General features: G+C 50.2%; 1 protein-coding gene across 1 annotated transcript in view; it reads left to right on the forward strand.

Annotated features, from left to right (window-relative positions):
- The window catches only part of SPAG9 (sperm associated antigen 9), a 2,727,931-nt gene that overhangs the window by 2,160,753 nt on the left and 546,985 nt on the right, over positions 1-20,193 (forward strand). Inside the window, exon 24 of the mRNA XM_069654919.1 lies at positions 19,210-19,358. Coding sequence (XP_069511020.1) covers positions 19,210-19,358 — 149 coding nt within the window. The remainder of the gene's footprint in view (positions 1-19,209; positions 19,359-20,193) is intronic.

Raw genomic sequence — 20,193 nt, forward strand, 5'->3', positions numbered from 1 at the left:
AGATCGGATGCAGTATTTAGACAGGCAGTTCTGAAGAACTTGTTTTCTTAGAGGGGTAACTCTCCTCCTCCCCAGGGCTGCATTCAGTTGTAATCGCCCATACAGTATGGAGGAAAGAGGACGGGAAGTAGGAGTAATTATAAGTTACTCACCGTAGTGACTAACGTACTCCTAGTCCATATTCCCCTTTCCTCCAAACGTCCTGCCATCCACCTCCGTAACAAATATTTTCAAGGAGTCAAAGGGGGACTGAGGAGTGGTGCCAGGCGGCGGTGTCAGGGCTGCACGTACATCTAAATTTAAAGGGGAAGCCAATCTTTTCTGATGAAATGTTTTTTTTCGAGGGACGCCCATACAGTATGGAGGAAAAGGGACTATGGACTCGGAGTATTTTAGTCAATACAGTGAGTAATTTATAATTCATGGGGAAACTGACATGTCCTTCAGGCTGTCAGTACTGGGAAACATTGTTTGCCTTAGTCTTGTTACTGCGTTACTACTTTTAGTAAGTTATCATCACTTGTGGTAACTTTTTATCATTGTAGTTCGCATCTTACAATGCCGTACAATGGGGTACACTTTTTGTTTTACCCTAGATTAACACTCAAAGGATTTTTTGCTACTCTAGGTGTGCTAAATAGAAAAGCTAGTGGCAGCAGTGACTTTTTACCCTTTTTTGGTACATTTCGTTTTAGCCTTACCACGTTCACTGAGTTTGGCTACTAATTGTGGCTAGTGGTCAAACATAGCCATGCCACGAGCTTTTTCGCTTGTCCTTTAGCCATCTTGTCCTTACTTCGTGGCCTGTGAAGCCAGGAAAATCCTTATATGGACTTGCAGTGCCCGGGAAAGCAGAGGCTTTTGGCGGGCTACTGGAGGGCTATGCGTGTTTGCTGCCAGGAAGGGGGCTGGTCCCAATCCACAAACTGGTGCCAGTGTGCCTTAGTGGTATGCAGGTGTTTTGCCACCAGTGGTCCTGATTGGACCACTGCTGGGGTGTGTGCGTGGGGCAGATATGTGATTGGCTAGTGGGAGCTGCTGCTCTTACCTGGCTTTTAGGATAAGAAGAGGACCCCTGCACCCACTCCAGAGAGATCCTGGAAGAAACTGAAGGAGGCAAGTCTGTCCAACTGAAAGACCTTTGAGGGGACCCTGGACCCGTCGGAAGAAGGCTTGCGGTCAACTTCAGCTGCTGGCCTGGTAGAGCCCTGTCCTGTGGAAGATCTCAAGCAGTCCTGCGAAAGAGCTGCGACCCTTGGAGTTGAGGGAACATCCATTCTCAATGTCAGCTCGGATAGCTACGAAGAAGAGCCTTCAGAAGTGCCTCAGGACTGCCCTGAGGATGACCTGCTCTGAGTTCGGGCTACTGTGCTGCAGACGTCACCGTTCCGAGTTGTGACCTGGAACTTCAGGGATTTTCAGCTTGTGGAACAAGACTTGCCTCTGTGTCGTGGTCCTAGCATCAAGGGGACCCGAGATAGGAAGGAAAGACTGACTGCGGCAAGTGAATCCCTTTGCGTCACCGTGCATCTGTGGTAGTCATCCGAAAATGCTTACCTATTTACATTCCTGTCCTGAAAAGGCCCCTGCCTAGAGTTCTTTTACATTTCTTCAATGGAACTCCTTGCACCAGCAATAGTTCAAGACTGTAGAACTGCTCAAACCTGCAACCCCTTGGAATGAAGGGCTGAGGCTGACCGCAGGAAAAGCGACCTGAGACCACCTTCAACTGACCTGCCAAGTCCTGCGAAGAATCGGAGTATGAGGGCAATATTTTAGAACTATAGTTACCTGCTCCCCTATCTCCCTTTTAAAAGTTTGGTAACTTTTATAAACATTTAGATTACTGCTTGTTCACGCAAGCACTCCAAAATTTGGGAGCACGTTTGTTAGCTAGCTTAACTCGTCCCCTGACACTTGGAACTGTTCACTGGACCCGAGAGACCCTACCTTCATTTTTTCCAGCTTCACAACACTGTATAGAACTTTGCTGAACTTTATGCACAAGGCCCACACATCTTTGGGATGGACTTCTGAAGTTTGATATGTATTTTGCCCTACACCAGTCATTTTTCACTGTGTTATTTGGCCATAAGTAAAGAAGTATTTGTATACCTGTGTGTCTCAGTGTGTTCCTTGACTATTTCACTCGCTTTGCTGATTGTGGACCCCTTACACGCTCGCCATCTCTTGAGACTTAGCCTAGACCACTCACTTGCTACCTTTATTTTATTTATTGGCCACTTATTCGGTGCTTATACAATTAGCAAAACTGTTTCAAAGCGCCTACAGGGGAAACAGGGTGGGGACAGGGGAAGGTAGACAATGAATTACAGCAAGGATAAATAATTGCATTAATAGTACAAACAAATAATGCCAATAAAGGGAAGGGGAGACAAACATACTATGCCTTGTGAGTGTTCAGAACGTGCAAGTGCAGAGGAGGGAGAGGGGAGGGATAAGCTGCTTTGATGCTCATAGAGAAGTGCTCAGGGTAAGTGCTAAGAGGAGAAGAACTTAAGTGCAACCATCCATGGGTAGGGTGAGCCCAAGTAAGTGCAGCCCAAGACAGCGTTTGGCATGGAGAGATGTGGGGTTTCAAGGCCCCGAGGCCACATAAGGGTCCTGCACATCAGTCATGCTGCTGTACGATTAGCAGGGAAGAGAGGAGGAGAAGGAAGAGGTCAAGAGAAAGGTCTTGAGGCTTTTTCAGAACTTAAAGAGGTCTTGCTCAGGATGGAGAGAGAGGCTGTTCCACAGGTTGGAGCCAGCCAAGGAAAGTGATCGGCCACCAGCTCTCTGTTTAGCAAATCGCTTAACACTCAAGGAGTGGGTGCCAGATGAACGGAGGAGTCTAGAAGTAGAGTATTTGGTCTGGAAGCGTTGAAGATAGTGGTCCCCAGCCCCAGATAGCATTGTGTATGATACAGAGGGATTTGAATGTAATCCGTGCTGGGACCGGGAGCCAGTGAAGGTTTTGTAGGGCAGGAGAGGTGCAGTCTCTGGGCTTGAGGACAAGGATAAGTCTTGCTGCCCTTTTCTGAGTTAGCGCGAGGGGTCGGAAGGTGGAGGAAGGAAGATTGAGGAGCATATTGCAGTAGTCTAGTCTTGAACTGGTTTGGCTACAAGTCCCAAAGTTGTCCCTGTCACAATATAGGTTGGCCTTCTATACATCTGTCCACCAGGCCAGAATATAGGAAATCTGTCTTTACAAAAGGACAATTTATTCGAGCGATTTCGAATGCTCATTAAATCCCAACAGATGACTGGCTACCTTAAGGACTTTATCTGAGACATGGTCCCCCAGATGCTGCCTCCTTTGCTGGGGCCTCCTACATAGCCACCGCCGGTCCTGGTTCCTGCTGTCTTGCCACTGCTTCAGGCCACCATGCTTCATCCTCTTGCTGAATAAGCGGCTCAATGGTCATTTCCGACAAATGGAGAAAGACCAGGTGCTGCTCTCTGCACAACCCCAGCCACACTCGTCGGTGGTGTAGGCGGCCTCTCTATACTCTAAGCCCTCGGGGTCCTCGTCCTCAGCTAGCTGCCTATCCAAGGAGGACAAACTGCTCAAGACTTTCGGCAGGTCTATTATAATGCTGGGACTCACGTTCACCAGGCAAATGTGGACGTGCTTCTCTCAGCCACTAATCAGAAGCTGTGGAGGGAGATCAGCGACTTTCTTCCTGACCGTTCGCTGCAAGCGTCAAGCTGCGTTCAAGGCGTGCCTCACTGAGACACAGACAGTGGTGCAGGACCTGATGGAGTCTGCTGTCTCACATATTGATAGGGCCAGCAAGGTTATGTGTGTGGGGGTCCAGATGCGAAGGACGGCCTGGATGCCTGGCACCAGTTTTCAGCTGACGTCCAGCAGCAGATTCTTGACCTACCCTTTGGGGGCTTGGATTTGTTCCACTCATCGACAGATGACAAACTCACTAAGAAGAACACGTCAGCCCAAACCGGCAAGTCCTTGGCTGTCTTGACCAAGCCGGGTTAAAATCCTTTCCCCAGAGCGAGGGGAAGGTCTGATCATAAGCCTCCGTCGTTAGGAAGGTTTCGAGGCTTCCCGCAGAGGAAATCTCACTAACCCGACAAGTGTCCAAGTGCACACCGGCAGAAACAGCAGCACACGGATAGGGGCTTTTTTCGGTCCCCCTTGTCCACCCCGGCTTCGGATTGGAAAAATCAATGAGGTTTTGGTCTGGAACTACGGCTCTCCTGTCGGGGGGGGTCATCTGACTCAGCACATTGAGGCCTGGAAGCGCGTGTTCTCCAACCCTTGGCTCCTCTCCATTGTCTCTTCAGGGTTGAGTCTTCCCATTCTTTCCCCTATCCATGTTCAGCGCTGCTCCTGCAGATAGACTCCCCGGCCTTACTGAGGAAGATCCTGAAATCTTTGGAGATGCAAGCGGTGGAGCCTGTGCTCCCCCAGGAAAAGGGCTCTGGTTTCTATTCCAGGATTTTTTCTGTATCCAAAAACAACCTGGCATGCCGAGGGTTGTCCTGGATCTTTCCTCGAACATATCCAGACCCCTTCTATGCTTCGAGATTATCACACCTGCACAGATTGCTTAGTCACTATGCGCAGGAAACTAGATGTGTTCCCTAGACCTAAAAGATGCATATCTGCATGTCCCAATCTTTCAACCACACAGGCAGGTCTTGCGGTTCATGATCATGTCGGACCATTTTCAGTACAGGGTGCTACTGTTTGGCCTCAACTCAGCCCCTGCATTTTCACCAAGTGTTTGACGGCAGTGGCGGCCCTCCTCAGGCTGGAGGGCCATCATTTTATCCTTACCTGGACGACTGGTTGGTGAGGTCAAGTTCCGAAGAGAGGGCCCTTCATTCATGCCAGAGGCTGGCGGTTGTGCTATCACAGGTAGGATTTTCACTCACCCAGGCAATGTCACGCCCTAACTGACCCTTTTGTGTCTGGGGGTCAGATGGGATTCCGTTGCTCAGAGGCTTTTCCCCACCTCTGACTGGCTGGCGTCAATCCGCAAGGTGGTGCACCATTTCCTTTGCAACTCTTTGACGTCAGCGCAGTGGTCTCAGCACTTGCTGGGTTTGCTGGCCTCTTGTGTCATTACGGTTCTACACGCCAGGCTCAATATGAGGCTTCTCCAGCTGCACTTGGCAGCATCAGGGGACCAGAAAACGGGTTCTCGGTAAGACAGGCGGTCTGTACCTTCTAATCATCATCTGAACCTACACTGGTGGCTCTTCAACTGCAATGTGGCGGGAGCCCTCTCTGGTGGCGACACGGTCTTGTCTCTGCAGGGATTGGGGGCGACTTTGGAGGAATATTCATGACTCGTGGTCCAGGGTGGAAGCCAGCTCCCATATCAACCTGATGGAGCTCAAGGCAGCAGGCCTTGCTCTCCGCTCTATCCTTCCCCTGATGAGGGGTAGGTCTATGCTTGTCAGAACCGACCATTCAACGCTGATGTTTTATTTGAACAAGCAGGGATTTGAGGGGATGTCCAGCTCAACGGCGCTCTGCATGGAGGCGATTTCGATCTGGGAATGGGCTCTGTCTCAGGACATTTGAATCGGAGTAGTTCATCTTCCGGGGAACAGCAGTGTGGAAGTAGACCGGTTGAGCAAGCTGAGCTCCAACATGTACAAATGGGATTTGCACGAGCCAGGTCCTGGACCCTCTCTTTCTCCAGTGAGGAAGGCCGAGTGTGGACCTCTTTGCTTCTCAGGACAACCACAAGTCACTGCTGTTCCCATCATGGACTGGACAGGGGCCTGGGTCCCTGGGGGATGCGTTCCAGCTCTCCTGGGACAACCTCAACGGCTATGTCTTCCCTCCTCCTCCTTTGCTCCAGAGGCTTCTCTGCAAGTTCAGGTAAGCCATGGGCTGCAGGCTGCTCCTCATAGCCCCACATTGGACGTCGAGTCCCTGGTTTTCGGACCTGCTACAGCTCGGGGCCAGTCCTGCTGCTGATTTGCAAAATTAACTTCCTTATGTGGCAGGGGTTGGGGGAGGGGGCATGCTGTGCAGCACCTGGATCTGGCCAGCCTGGCCCTAGCAGCATGGCTCCTGACCAGCTGAGGCTCACACGGGGTGGCCTGTCAGACATGGACGACATCCTTTCCTTCACAGCCCACTTGGCCGGCTCAGGGGTTCAGGTTGACACCTGCTGCTCCTACTTGCTGGCAATCAGGGCCTACAAGAATTCGGATGACCGTGTGTTATGGAGAATTCTCATCTATGGCTAATTTCCCTCACCTAGTGAGTCCCCCAGCAGCTTTGCTGGACTTCTGGCGTTAATTTTTTCCACTTGGTAAGAGTGAGTGCTTTTCCCCCACCCTTACCAGTGTTTTGCTATGTGTTGCTCTCTGTTTTTGTGATTGTGGACTCTGAAGCACACCACTTCAGGAGCCGGTTTCTTTTTGTGTGTCACACAGCACCTTCAGTGCAGTGGCACAGGGTTGTCTTTAAGACTTCCTTCGACTCCATTTCTGAGGCGAATACTGTCCCCCAGAAAAGGGTGAAGTTACCATTAACTTTACTTAGTCAATCTACCACGGATCCAGTACACCCCATCTTCCATGGAGTACTGGAAAGGGTTAACTCGTATGCCTTTTTATCTGTACCTCCTAGAGCATTGTTTTGCTCTTTTAACATTTAGACTTGGCTGTTGGCAGTGGTATCTACCCTAACCTTTCTCCCGTGATAATATTAGATAAACGTGGTACTGTTCTTGGCTATTAGCCTCGAACATAAACCTGCTTGACCAAATCGTCTGTCTTTTGGCTCTGGTTGGGTTTATTCGCCATTTCTTGTCCTTCTTGTGTTTTACTTTGCGCGGAAAACTAGGTTCGCCTTCTTTGTTCACTCTTTTCAGAAGCCCTCCTCAAGGCACCAGGATGTCTAGGTGGGCTGAATGTGAGGGAGGGGTGTAATCACCCCCTGCACAGGGTATCCTAGGAAACCCAAGTCGCACTTTGTCATGATTGGCCGGGGTACTTGTCCGGGCTGGACAACCCCCCTGCTGGGTGATGGACAGCCAGGCTGTGTGAATGGGGGGTTTTCGCATAAAAGGCAGGTCTCTTGGGCTAGAAGTCAGAGAGTCGTCACTGGAACTACAAGGAACCAAAGAGAAGCGGAAAGAATGACGGCTGCTGCAACTAACCCGTCCAGGTGAAGCCCTGCTGCAGTCCCGAGCTATCTTCCCTTCAATGACTTAGAGAAGATCCAGTCCGGAGTCTTCTTCCCTTGAGCTTGGTGGTGATAACCAGCTCATCTTCTACAGCCAGAGGATCCTCTTCCTTGGTCGAAATCGCTGCACACTGCTGTAGTGTTCCGAATAGCCACCTGAAGAGCCTCTCCTGTTTTTAAGGAGCACACCTTTTATTCCTTGTCGCTGCTGCCGGCTTCATCCCTGTGTGGTGCAGACCCCCTTCAGACGTCGTCCTTCACAACGAAGCTCCAGGAATCGTGGGTCTGCGGGAAACCAACATGAACAACTGCCAGGGCACCAGCTGCACCACTGGAACAAGGTACTGTGTTCTGCTTGAGGAAACTGGGTGAATCCCTTTTTCTTCATTTCTAAGGCTTGCCCTTGTCTTCCCTCCTTCTTATAACTTTTGCTTCCGAACATTGACAATATCGAAGTACTTTTGACTACGTTGAATCGTGAACTGTTTGACCGTGTGATCTTCGGCAACTGGCCCCGGTGTCTTTCGACCCTGGTTCCGGCCCTTTGACTTTTGAACTCCTGTCTTTGAGCATTTCTTGATTCTGCCTGCCGAACCAAAATATTGCCTGTGATTTTTGTCCCCAACTCCCTCTGGGTATCTCAGGTGCTAAGTGTGTTTTTGCCCCGGTAGCATTTCATGTCACGGATACGCGTTTGTTTAGTAGACCGAACTGTCAAAAAGTATTGCAATCGTATTTGCGGTAACGTGTTTTGTTCGTAACACCGGTTCATTCATACACAGGGTACTTACCTTGACACTTACTGTACAAAGTGAATTGGGTAGTTGTGGTATATTTAACGTGTGGTTTTTATTTAAGTTTAATAGAAGTGTTGTGTTTATAACGAATGGTTAAAAAATAAATGTACTTATATTTTTTACCTGAAAACTTGAGTCAGTGTTTGCTTCAGTCTCAGTAATTGTGGTCTGTTTGTGTAATCTCTGCTACTGCTCATATACTCTTGAGATAAGCCTGGCTGCTCCGCCACAGCTACCACTCTGACATAGTAGTACAGGCTTGTACCAAAGGTAATTGTATTGCCACCTGTAGTCTTAATCGTGTGTAGTGGTCCATAAGGGCACTGCACAGGATTCTGCCTAACACCGTGTCTTTTCAACGGCAAACCCTATGGTCAAGGTTCATCTCAAGAGTTTATCACTTTTGTTCCCTTTGGTTCATAGACTGCATCCTATCTGGGACGTGAATGTGGGATTATCTGTTCTTCAGCAAAGGCCCTTTAGGTAACACTGAAATCTGTGCTGTTTTCGTTCACACTTCTATGCGGAGGATTAGCGAGCTTCAGGCTTTGTCGGCTTACACGCCATTTGCGGTTTTCCACCAGGATAAGGTGGTCCTTTGCACCCATCCAAAGTTCCTGCCAAATGTGGTATCTCCTTTCCACCTGAATTCGGAGCTCTGCCTACCAGTCGTCTTTCCCAATCCTCCACCAAACGCGGAAAGATCTCTGCATTCTCTGGATTTGCAGAGGGTGCTGAAATTCTACCTTTCAAGGACAAAGCAGTTAGGAAAGACTGTCACATTTGGGGGCATGGTCCCTCGGACTCAGGCCTACAAGGCTTCAATTGCACGCTCTTGGGTTATGGCCATTTCAGAGGCTTACATGGCCATCAATAAATGGGTGCCAGAAGGAATTCATGCAGTGAGGGCCAAGGCCACGGCGAAGGCGCTGCAAAGACACGCTTCCTGGGAGACCATTAGCAAGGCTGCTACTTGAGTTTCCCCCTGTTAGGCAGAATCCTGTGCAGTTCCCTTGGGGAGCACTACAGAAGATTAGGACTACAGGTGAGAGCAATAAATCCCCTTTGTTATCATCTGTACCACAAAGATTTAGTTGGTAGCTGTGGCTGAGCTGTCAGACTTATCTCAAGAGGGAGATGAGCAGTATTCAGGGTTTACACAATAGGCCTACAGTACTATGGCACAAGGAAACTCTGACCAAAACTTTGTATTAAAAAGTAGATATATATTTATTTTATACACTTCTAGTAAAACACATGTATCACAGTCATCAAGCAAGTTAAAATAAGTCCAAAAAAAATATACACACTCCCTAGTAAAATTGTAGACCAAGTGAACCAGAGTGAAAACTGAGCAAACGGCACAGTGAAAACCACACACAAGGGATACTCTAGCAATTTCTCACAAGGGAGGGAAAGCACAAGTTATACAGAAATATCTTCTTACACACCGTAGCAACACTTCCCAGAAGTTTGTGAATCAGTTTAAGCAAGACGGTGCATCAGTATAGAATATACTTAAATGAAACTGAGCAAAATGGCACTTCACAAGGTTTAGAAAGGAGAAGAAAAAGGGGTTTATAAGAAGCAGGTGCACCAACACAGTCCTAGTTGAGAAGCAATCTAAAGAAGGCAGTTCTAACAAATGTACCCAGAGTCAAAAGGCCTGTGCCAGAGTCAGTGGTACAGGGAAAGGGCCCAGGAGCAAAATGTTCTTGTAGCTGCAGTCAAGTCTTTGGTTAACGATTTTGAAAAGGTGGATGCAGAAGGTGAAAGACAATGTTAAGAGAGAGGGGCGGCCAACCTAACAGGTAGGTAAAGGATTTAAAACACCTTTAGCTCTACCGTGAAGAAAGGGCGGCCTGGCGGAACAATGTACCTTTAAAATGAAGAAGTGGCTCCTGCGGTGGCGGTTGTTCCTGGTAGTTCTTACAGTTTGGGGGATCCAGCAGAGGAAGAGAGGCTCTCGTCGTGGAGGAAGGTTCAAGTTACTGCACTACCCAGTGATGAAACCAGCCGCGGTGCTGCCCGACGAATAAAAGGTACGCTCCTTTAAATCGCAGTCCAGGTGGACTGGTGCCTGGCTATCTGGCCTCCGAGTACAGGATACTGGCGATTCGACCAAGGCAGGTCCAGGAAGGCGATTGGCAAACTGGTTGGGCCCACCAGCTGAAGGGAAGAAGGCTCTTGCAGATGAAGATCTTCTCTCGTCGTGTGGAGAAAAGTGGTGAGACGCTGCAGCAGGGCTTCACCGGTGGTTCAGTCGTTGCAGATGTCTTTGGCTTCTTTCCTCTTCGGCTTCTTAGTTCCAGTGGTGACGTCTTGCTCTTCCAGTCCTCAAGACCCTGCTTTTATGCAAAAAGAGCCCGATTCATACAGCCTAGCTGTCACTCACACAGTGGAGTGGTCATCCTTGGCGGGAGACCCTCCAGCCTATCAGGATAGAGTGTGACATGGGTTGCTGAGGCAACCCTGTCCAGGGGTCCTACTCCCCCCTCGCACACAATGGACCCACCCCAGACTCAGTGGCGCCGAAAGGAGGGCTTCTTGGCAGAAGCCTGCCAAAAGGACGAACAAAGGATCCCCGTCCTGGGTTAGGAGTTTAGAGAAAAACACGAGAAAGAATTTATATTCAAGTTCTTGCAAATAAAACCTACCGGAGCAAAGTTAATATAAAAATAAACCAGCGGTATGTTAGAGGCTGTCAGAAAATGTTGTAGCCTCGAACAATGGGAAAATCCGGCAGAATTTTTACGGTAGTAACCACTGCCACAAGCCAGAGACTTTAGAGAGAGGGACTGCACGGTACCCTCTCGAAAATGAACATAGGGGAAAAACTATTAGCCCTTTCCAGTACCTCCATAGTAAGATGGGTTGTACTGGTTTAGTTCATAAAAAATGACTAGTAAAGTCAATTGGGACTTTAAATGCCCTGGGAGACAGTCAGTCCCAGGGTATGGAGTCTATGTTTGGGGGTCGCGACGACACCCCTGAGTCACTGCACGGAGGGTGCTGTGTAACACATGTGAATAAAGATGGTTCCTATGGGGTTGAGAAAAGTCCCATAGACATTAAACACAAAAATAGCCTAGAACACACATAGCAAAATGCCTAAGAGTGGGAAAAAGAGTCTCACTCTTAGCAGGAGAAAAGAAACAAACCCTTCAAATCCAGCAAAGCTGCTGGGGGACTCTATAGGTAAGGGAAATTAGCCATAGAATGAGAATTCTCCCTAAATCCCCCTCCGCCTTCTGCAGGCATTACCCCTTGGACATCAGCCCTATGAAGGAAGCTGAGTTTTGATAAGCAGTCCTCTAGAACGTATTCGCCTCAAGCTAGACTCTTGGTCACCACCCAGTTTTGATTGTTTCAGTGGAATCGCCCATAAGGATAGAGGAAAGGGGATGGGATGTATGCGTAATAAAAGTTACTCTTCGAATGGATTGTGTCCTCCAACGTATTCCACATATTTGACATGTAATGTCCACAGCTGTGTACTTAGGAAACTTTCGGCAGAGGGCGTCCTGCGTCGATGGCATCGGGTCGATGTCCCTCGAAGGTCTCCGTCGAGAGCGACTTCACCGGATGTTATCAATAGGACGCACGGCGCCCGTACCCTCAGTTCCATTTTTTCCACAAACCTTTTTGCTTCAGACTCGCGTGCCTTGTGTATCCCTAATGAATAAGTCTTCTTCTTCGACCCCTCCGACTCCACGGTCTGGCTTCAAGGCTTGCCAGGACTGCAAGTCTAAGATGTCGATTACCGACCCGCCGGGACTGCAAGTCTAAGATGTCGATTACCGACCCGCATCGCATTTGTTTGTGGTGCTTGGGTGAGAGAAATGACACCGACGACTGTTCCAAATGCCAGTCACTGACTCGGGGGAGCATAAAGGAAAGCTTCCGGTAGGTAGGTATTCTAAACCCAGTAAGTCCCATAAATCTAAGTCCAAGAGTATGTCCAACGACGATTCGAGAGGCGACTCTCCACGTCGGAAGGAGTCCCGGGGATCTCGGTCCCGAAATGGTTCCCGCCGTTTGTGCTACTCGTCTCGGCATTCCAGGAAGTGCTGTCACTGGTCGCCTTCCCAGTCCACCTCCTCGGATGACGCAGCGAGGAAAGTGGCTTGTCCAACAAATTCCTCGACACCGCAGGAATGGGCTGCCTTCAGAGAGCACATGTTGGCGATTTTCCAATTACAGGGCACAGTCCGTCCGCGCCTTCTGCTGAAGTCGGCAAGGAACGGTCTCGATCCGTGGCTCATGCGCCTTCGGGCTCGGGTCCTCGGTACGTTCCTCATCGGGAACCTTCAAGGTCCCGTTCGGACAAGGCTCAGGATGGTCGCAAGAGACGTGCTTCCAGGTCTTGGTCCTCGTCCCCAGCGAGACAGCAGAAACCTGCTAAGGGTTCGAGCTCCACATCTCGAAGAATGGCGAGCTATTACTTCGGATGCGTGGGTTCTGGATACAATAGCCCACGGCTACTGCCTTCCCTTCCTAAAGCGGCCTCACAACAATCCACCGGAGAATCTCTCTTTGAAGCGTCCGGATCGGCTCCTTGTGCAGGAAATCTTGACCCAGCTAGAGAAAGGCGCTATAGAACTGGTGCCTGTAGCGGAGAGGAACAAGGGATGGTATTCCCCTTATTTTTTGATTCCAAAGAAAGACAGGGGATTGAGACCCATCCTGGATTTGCGTTGGTTGAACAAACTTCTTCAGAAGGACAAGTTCAAGATGGTCACTCTTTCTCAAGTGTTCCGGGCCCTTCAACTTCAGGATTGATTGGTGTCTCTGGACCTACAGGATGCTTACTTTCATGTGCCGATTCATCCAAAGTACAGAAAGTGCCTGAGGTTTGCGGCTGGCGACTTGCACTTTCCGTTTCGGGTCCTGCCATTCGCTTTGACCTTGACCCCGAGGGTCTTCACCAAGCTAATGGTGGTGGTGGCAGCGTATCTCAGGCGAGGGGGGATTCACATCTACCCCTACCTGGATGACTGGCTGACCCGTGCGCGTTCTCCCGAGCAAGCATTGGATCACCTCGGTCTCACCTGCCGCTGCCTCCACAGGCTGGGCTTCTCTCTCAATTTCAAGAAGTCTCATCTGACACCTTCCCAACAGCTCCAGTACATCGGGGCTGTGTTGGACACGTCCTTGGAAGTGCTCGCCTCCCAATGTGAGGCTCATCACATTGTGCAGATGGTGGACAAGTATCAACATGCCCAGAGTCTCCCGGCTTTTGAATTTTTAAGGTTGCTCGGCCTCATGGCATCCTGAATTTTTCTGGTGCCAGTGGCCAGGCTGAGGATGAGCGCCCTGCAATGGGTCCTCAGGATGCAGTGGTCGCAGTTCTCAGGCAAGATGTCGGATCCCGTTCAGATTCCAATCTCGGTCTCCCAGGATCTTCTGTGGTGGGCCAACGAGGGTGACCTGATGAAGGGGGAGCCGTTTTGGCAACTGTGGCCGGAGGTGACTGTAGTAACAGACACTTCCCTCACAGGATGGGGAGTTCATGCAGAAGACTTGACCACCAGCGGTCGTTGGTCTCAGTTGGAGTCCAAACTCCACATCAGCCTGTTAGAGCTGAGGGCCATCAGGCTTGCCCTGAAGGCTTTTCTGCCGTCTGTACGGGGGAAGAGTGTCCTGATCATGACGGATAACACAGTGGCCATGCATTACCTCAACAAAAAAGGGGGGGTAGGGTTGTGCAGAGAGGTAATGCACCTCTGGTTCTGGGCAATCCAGCAAGGAATTCCGCTCTCGGCAGTTCATCTGGCCGGAGAGGAAAATCGGGTTGCAGACGCTCAGAGCAGGCAGAGCACAATCTCTCACGAGTGGGAGTTGGCTCAGGAAGTCCTTCTGGAGATCTTCGCCCTTTGGGGAACCCCACAAGTGGATCTCTTCGCCACCAGTGCCAACCGGAAGTGCGAGAGATTCTGCTCAAGGGAATTTCCTCAGAGAAGAGCCTTAGGAGACACATTTGTAGTGGATTGGTCATTCTCACTGCTGTACGTGTTTTTGGATTGGGACCTCCCAGATGACGTGATGGAGGTGTTGCTTTTGGCCAGGAGGCCAGCAACAAAAATACCTTTGCCGTTGGCATACGTTTTCCGACTGGTGCAGAGGACAAAATGTTGATCCTTTTCAGTGTTCCATTCCTGTGGTGTTGTCTTTCTTGCTTTCTTTGGCCCACAGGGCCCTTCAAGTGGGTACCATCAAGGCTTACCTGGCAGCGCTGTCTATCTTCAAGCGCTCGTCTGAAGAATGTTCTTACTTTAAGATTCCTTTGATTTCCCAATTTCTTAAAGGACTCACTAATGTGTTCCCGCCGTCCCCTTTCCAGGTGCCAGTTTGAGATCTGAATTTGGTTTTGAAATTCCTCATGGGTGCTCCATTTGAACCTTTGCACTCTTGTCCTTTAAGATTATTGTCCTTCAAGACTGTGTTCTTGGTTGCGGTTACTTCCGCTCGCAGAGTGAGTGAATTGCAGGCAATTTTATCTGTTCCACAAGGACAGGGTTGTACTGAGGGTACGTCCTTCCTTTCTACCTAAGGTAGTGTCTGACTTTCATTTGAGCCAGAAAGTGGTTCTTTCTTCTTTCTATCCTCCTCCTCATCCTGTTAAGGAAGAGGAGCCACTCCATAGGTTGGACCCTAGGAGAGCTCTGAGCTTTTATATTTCTAGGATGTCCAGGGTCAGAGTGGACGATCAACTCTTTGTGGGGTATACTTATCACTGATTGGGCCAGGCTGTTGCAAAACAGACTTTCTGCAGGTGGATTATCCTCACCATTACTGAATGTTACCGTTTGGCAGACAAGGACCCTCTTGAAGGGTTGCAAGCGCATTCCACTAGGGGTGTGGCTACCTTCACAGCCCTGCAGCGGGGAGTTCCTATTAAGAATATTTGTGATGCAGACACATGGGCTTTTATCCACACCTTTGTTAAACATTACTCCCTGGATACAATCCATGGTCAAGATATGGCCTTTGGTAAGGCGGCTCTTTATTCTGCCATGGGTACTCTAAGTTATTTTCCCTCCTCCATGTTATGCTACTGCTTTGGGAGTCTGTCAAAGATGTGGAATACATTGGAGGACACAGTCCATTCGAAGAGCAAGTTACTTACCAACTGGTAATGTTCTTTCGATTGGATGTTCCTCCAATGTATTCCACATCGCCCTCCCAGCCTGCCCCTCTGGAGAATTTCCTATGCGATTGCAGCTTACGTTTCCGCAAGGCTATGTGCAGTCAAGCGTTATGGAGGAAAAAACATAAACTGAGGATATGGGCGCCGTGCGTCCTATTTATAACATCCGGTGACGTTGCCCAGGCCTTGGGTTCCCTCCATCAACGACGGCCGTCCTTTCGGACCTCCGGAGTCAAGTCTCAAGGTGCCGCCAAAGGATTTGGCGGCAGTTCTGCGTTGTACCGCCAGGCGGCCTGCTCCTCGTCACAGGAAGCATAGAGAGGCTGCAGCAAGGCCAGAGGACACCATCGTCGTCGCCAAGGTGGCAAGGCCTCGGCGAAGCAAAACTGAACCGGCTGTGACGTCGGGCCCCCACCAGAGTACCCTGGTGGGAGGACGGCTGGCCAATTCAGTCAACGTGTGGGAGTCCATCTCCACCGACCGTTGGGTGCTGGATGCCCTGGCCCATGGGCACACTCTGGAGTTCCAAAGAAAGTGTCCCCGTCTACCACCCGTGGCCAGGAAGGAAAATCACGTGCCACAGCTGCTTCTAGAGGTACGAGCAATGCTAAGAATGGGTGCGATAGAACTCATCCCAAAGAGGCTCTGGGGCTCCGCAGTATACTCGCGGTACTTCCTCGTCCGATAGAAGACCGGCGGCTGGCAGCCCATCCTAGACCTTCGCCGCCTCAACAAATACATCAAGTCCCAGAAGTTTTGGATGGTCACCCTTCAGCACGTGCTGGGACAGGTGGAGGAGGGCGTCTTCCTGTCATCGCTGGACTTGGGGGACGCCTACTTCCACGTCCCCATACACAAAGGACATCGAAAGTTCCTACGATTCGTGGTCCAAGGGCGACACTACCAGTTCAAGGCCCTGCCCTTCGGGTTGAAGTTGGCACCAAGGGTTTTCACCAAGTGCCTTCCACCGGTGGTGGCGTGGCTGCGCCTGCAGGGGATCCACGTATACCCCTACCTGGACGATTGGCTCATCCGAGCAAGGTCAAGAGAACTCGCCGTCGATCACACTGCAAAGACCGTCCAACTGCTCACGGATCTGGGATTCTCGATCAACTTCGCGAAATCCCACTTGGTACCGTCGCAAGACGCCCTGTTCCTGGGAGCTAGACTCGACACAGTGGCGCGGTTGGCTTCACCGACAGAGGGAAGGACAAAGGCCATCCTGGGCAAGGTACAACGGCTGTTGACCATGGAAGTGGTCAGGGTGAGGTCCATCAAGTCACTACTCGGCATGATGTCATTTTGCATCTATCTTGTGCGTCTATGCAGGTTGCAGATGCAGCCACTGCAGGAGTTCCTCGACGCCCGTTGGATGCAAGCGGCGGGCAGCTTCGAAGACAAGATCTCCCTCAACAAGACATTCCGCCAAGCGATCCGGTGGTGGGGCACCTGCACGCACTTCGCGGTGGGCATGGACTTCCAGATCCCAGTGCATCAGGAGACGGTGACGACGGACGCATCCCTGGAGGGATGGGGAGCGCACACCGGAGATCTCCACGCAAGAGGCCTTTGGCACCCGGAGGAGAGGTCCCTGCACATCAAGGTCCTGGAGCTCCGGGCCGTGTTCTGGGCCCTCAGGTCTTTCCTCCCGTCCCTCCAGGGCAAAGTGGTACGGGTCTTCACCAACAACACCACCACGATGTTCTACATCCGGAAGCAGGGAGGCACCAGATCCCCAGCCCTATGCAAGGAGGAGCAGGATCTGTGGCTCTGGGCCGTCGCCCAGGGGATATTCCTGGTACCTTTTCATCTGGCAGGAGTGAAAAACACTGTCGCTGACTCACTCAGCACGGAGCTGCGCTCTTGCCAAGAGTGGGAGCTTTGGCAGGATCAAGTGGATCTCCTATGCCGACAATGGGGCAGTCCCCAGATCGACCTGTTAGCGACAGCGGCAAACACCAAGTGCCAGAGGTTCACCAGCAGGTTTCCCCAGCCGGGGAGCATGGGCGATGCATTCTCCTTCCCCTGGGACGGCCTGTTCTTATACGCGTTGCCACTGTGGCCGTTGCTTCTGCGACTCATCAATCAACTCAGACGGTCCCGGTGCAGGATGATCCTCGTCGCACCGGCGTGGCCGAGGCAGATATGGTTCCCGGACCTTCTGGACTTGTCAGCGTCCCCCCCAGTCTAACTGCCGACGGACGCGGATTTTTACTCCAGGGAAGGCGGCGCCATCCTACATCACAACCTGGGATCGCTGAACATGCAGGCCTTGCTCCTGCAGCACTAGAGTTCGGATGCTATGATATCCCGGCGGACTGCAAGGAGGCACTTGCAAAGGCCACGGCGTCCTCGACTCTTAAGTGCTACGGGCATTAGTGGAAGAGGTTCTCTGTCTGGTGCTGTGCACAGAAGTTCAACCCTCTACGGATTACGGCCCCTCAAGTGCTGCCGTACTTGCTGTCGCTGGCCAAGGTGGGGCTGGCAAATGCCTCCATCAAGATCCACCTGGCGGCTATCTCCCGCTACACCAGGACTCCGGGGCGGTCGTCGCTGTGGTCTCACCGCCTGGTGAAGGAGTTCATGAAAGGAGTGTTCTGCTCGTTCCCGCCGTTGAAGGCTCCGGCTCAACGTGGTGCTGACCAGGCTCATGGGTCCTCCATTCGAGCCCTTGCACTCGGCACCGCTGAAGTTCCTATTGTGGAAGACAGCATTTCTTGTGGCCATCACCTCCGCACGACGAGTGGGAGAGATCCAGGCCCTCTCCTGTAAACCTCCATATCTGACATTCCACGAGACAAGGGAAGTGCTCAGGACCCACCCCCCCCTTCATGCCCAAGGTGCCGTCGGACTTCCATCTCAACGAGCCCTTGGTGTTACCCGTTTTCTTCCCGTCGCCTTCTTCGACGGCTGAGAGGACTTTGTACTCGCTGGATGTGGCTAGAGCGCTGAAGTTCTACGTGGACCGCACAAGGAGTTTTCGGAAGACATCACAGCTGTTTGTGAACTTTGGTCCTGTGAACCAAGGGAAGGCCCTCTCGAAGGCTTCCATTTCCATATGGCTCTCCGGCTGCATCATCCACTGTCACCGGTTGGCAAACCGACTGTTGGCCAGCCATCCGAGAGCCTATTCAACCAGAGCGATCGCTGCTTCCACGGCGTTCCTGTCTGGGGTGCCCCTGCTGGACATCTGCAGGGCTGCTATGTGGAGGTCGACACACACCTTCACGAGATTCTTTTCGTCGACCGGGATTCCAGGGAGGAGTCCAGAGTTGTCCAGGCAGTGCTGCGCAACCTGTTCGCTTGAAGGTGAGCCTGGTGAGGAGGTAAGAGATGCTTAATGTTGAGTTTTTGAAATGCTTAATTCCGAGCCTTGACACCTCACGTGGTTGTGCATGTGTGTACTGCTATGTATTCTTGTATTCATGAGCATGTGAATCCATGCCAGACCCCATGCTGGAGAAGGAACAAGTTGCTTACCTGTAACTGTTTTTCTCCAGCATGGGTCAGGCATGGATTCACATCGAAAACTCCCTCCCACCCCTCTGCGGTTCTTCTCTTGGTCCTACTGCCACTTTACGTGCTACCAAATCTGAAGATGGCTGCCAGAGGAGGGGCTTAGGTAGAGGGCAGTCATTGGTTGGGGGCAGTATGACCCAGAGACCAGTGATTGGTTATTAGTATAAAGACAGTTCAGAAACAAAACTGAAACAGATTTTTTTCTTTACCGAGGATTCCCAGCCTGACGACGGGGAATATTCATGAGCATGCCAGACCCATGCTGGAAAACAACAGTTAGAGGTAAGTAACTCTTTCCTTACTTTACCTGTTCAGGACACAGACAGAGGTGTCTCTTCAAACATGAGCTTCCTACTGGTCTTGCACAGTTAAATAAACTCTGCATGGTGCAGAAACAAACTAATACTCATCTATTCTGTATCTATTAAAACAATGCTTTTTATCTGTAGATATGCGAGTTTGTGAAAACTACTATAATTCTTTGCGTATGTCAATTCCAGAAACCACATTCAAAATGTTGCTCTGAATTAATATTTCTTAATATTGTAAAATCTTAATTTTTTTAGATGGTCAGTGGGATTTGACAAATTATCATCTTTTGGACTTGGGACGCCCTCATCATTCTATACGATGCATGACAGTTGTACATGATAAGGTCTGGTGTGGTTACAGGAACAAGATTTATATTGTACACCCAAAGGCCATGAAGATAGAGGCAAGTTCATCTTACATTTTCAGTTTGCACATTATACAGAATATATATTTTCATTTGATATGTCTGGGTTTGCCAATGGAACAGGTTTTAAAAATATGAATATAGGATTCTTTTATTGTATTGCATTATCATTTTGCTAATGGGCAGCCTAGTTTGTTTGCAACTTACTAGCTTTCTTCACGGACCATGTTGTCACCCACACTCCCACACCTGGACTGTATTATTTCACAACCTCTTGGACAACCTCTTTGACACTATTTGGAGTTCTACTTAAAAACTAATCGTTTATCCACTCTATGTTGGATTCACTTAGTCTGGTTTGGGTGGGTTCTCTCCCCAATAAGCAACTTTTTATAACAAGGTGCCATGTATTTCATTTGGCTTAAAGCCATGCAATGTTTTTTTCAGGATGTTCTATAGGTGACCTTACAAAATATTCAAATTTTGTAAGAAGGTTTCCCACTATAAACGGGTGAATTATTTCTTCACAGCATCAGCTAATATGTATGGTGACGAATCTTGAGATGTCGTCACTTCTCGAGGTGGAGCCCCTTTCCCCCGCTACCTGATAGTCTCCCTGGGGGTGGTACTCAGCGGGAGGATCTCATGGGAATAGACATCTCCTCTGGGGACAAGGGAGATCATCTCGGGAGAATGCAGTATAGCCACCCCCCACCCATGCCCTATACACCGCTCCAGTCCTTAGACACCTCATCTTTTTTTTTTTTTGCAACATAATCTCTTAGACCCCTTTTCCAATGCAAACTCCCATAGTGAGAGTAGGCCCATGTACTTCTGTAACATAACCAAAGGTACGTGGATGAAGAAGGTCCTT

This window comes from Ambystoma mexicanum, chromosome 3q (genome assembly GCF_040938575.1).
Source record: "Ambystoma mexicanum isolate Mex_15411 chromosome 3q, UKY_AmexF1_1, whole genome shotgun sequence".
Classification (NCBI taxonomy): Eukaryota; Metazoa; Chordata; class Amphibia; order Caudata; family Ambystomatidae; genus Ambystoma; species Ambystoma mexicanum.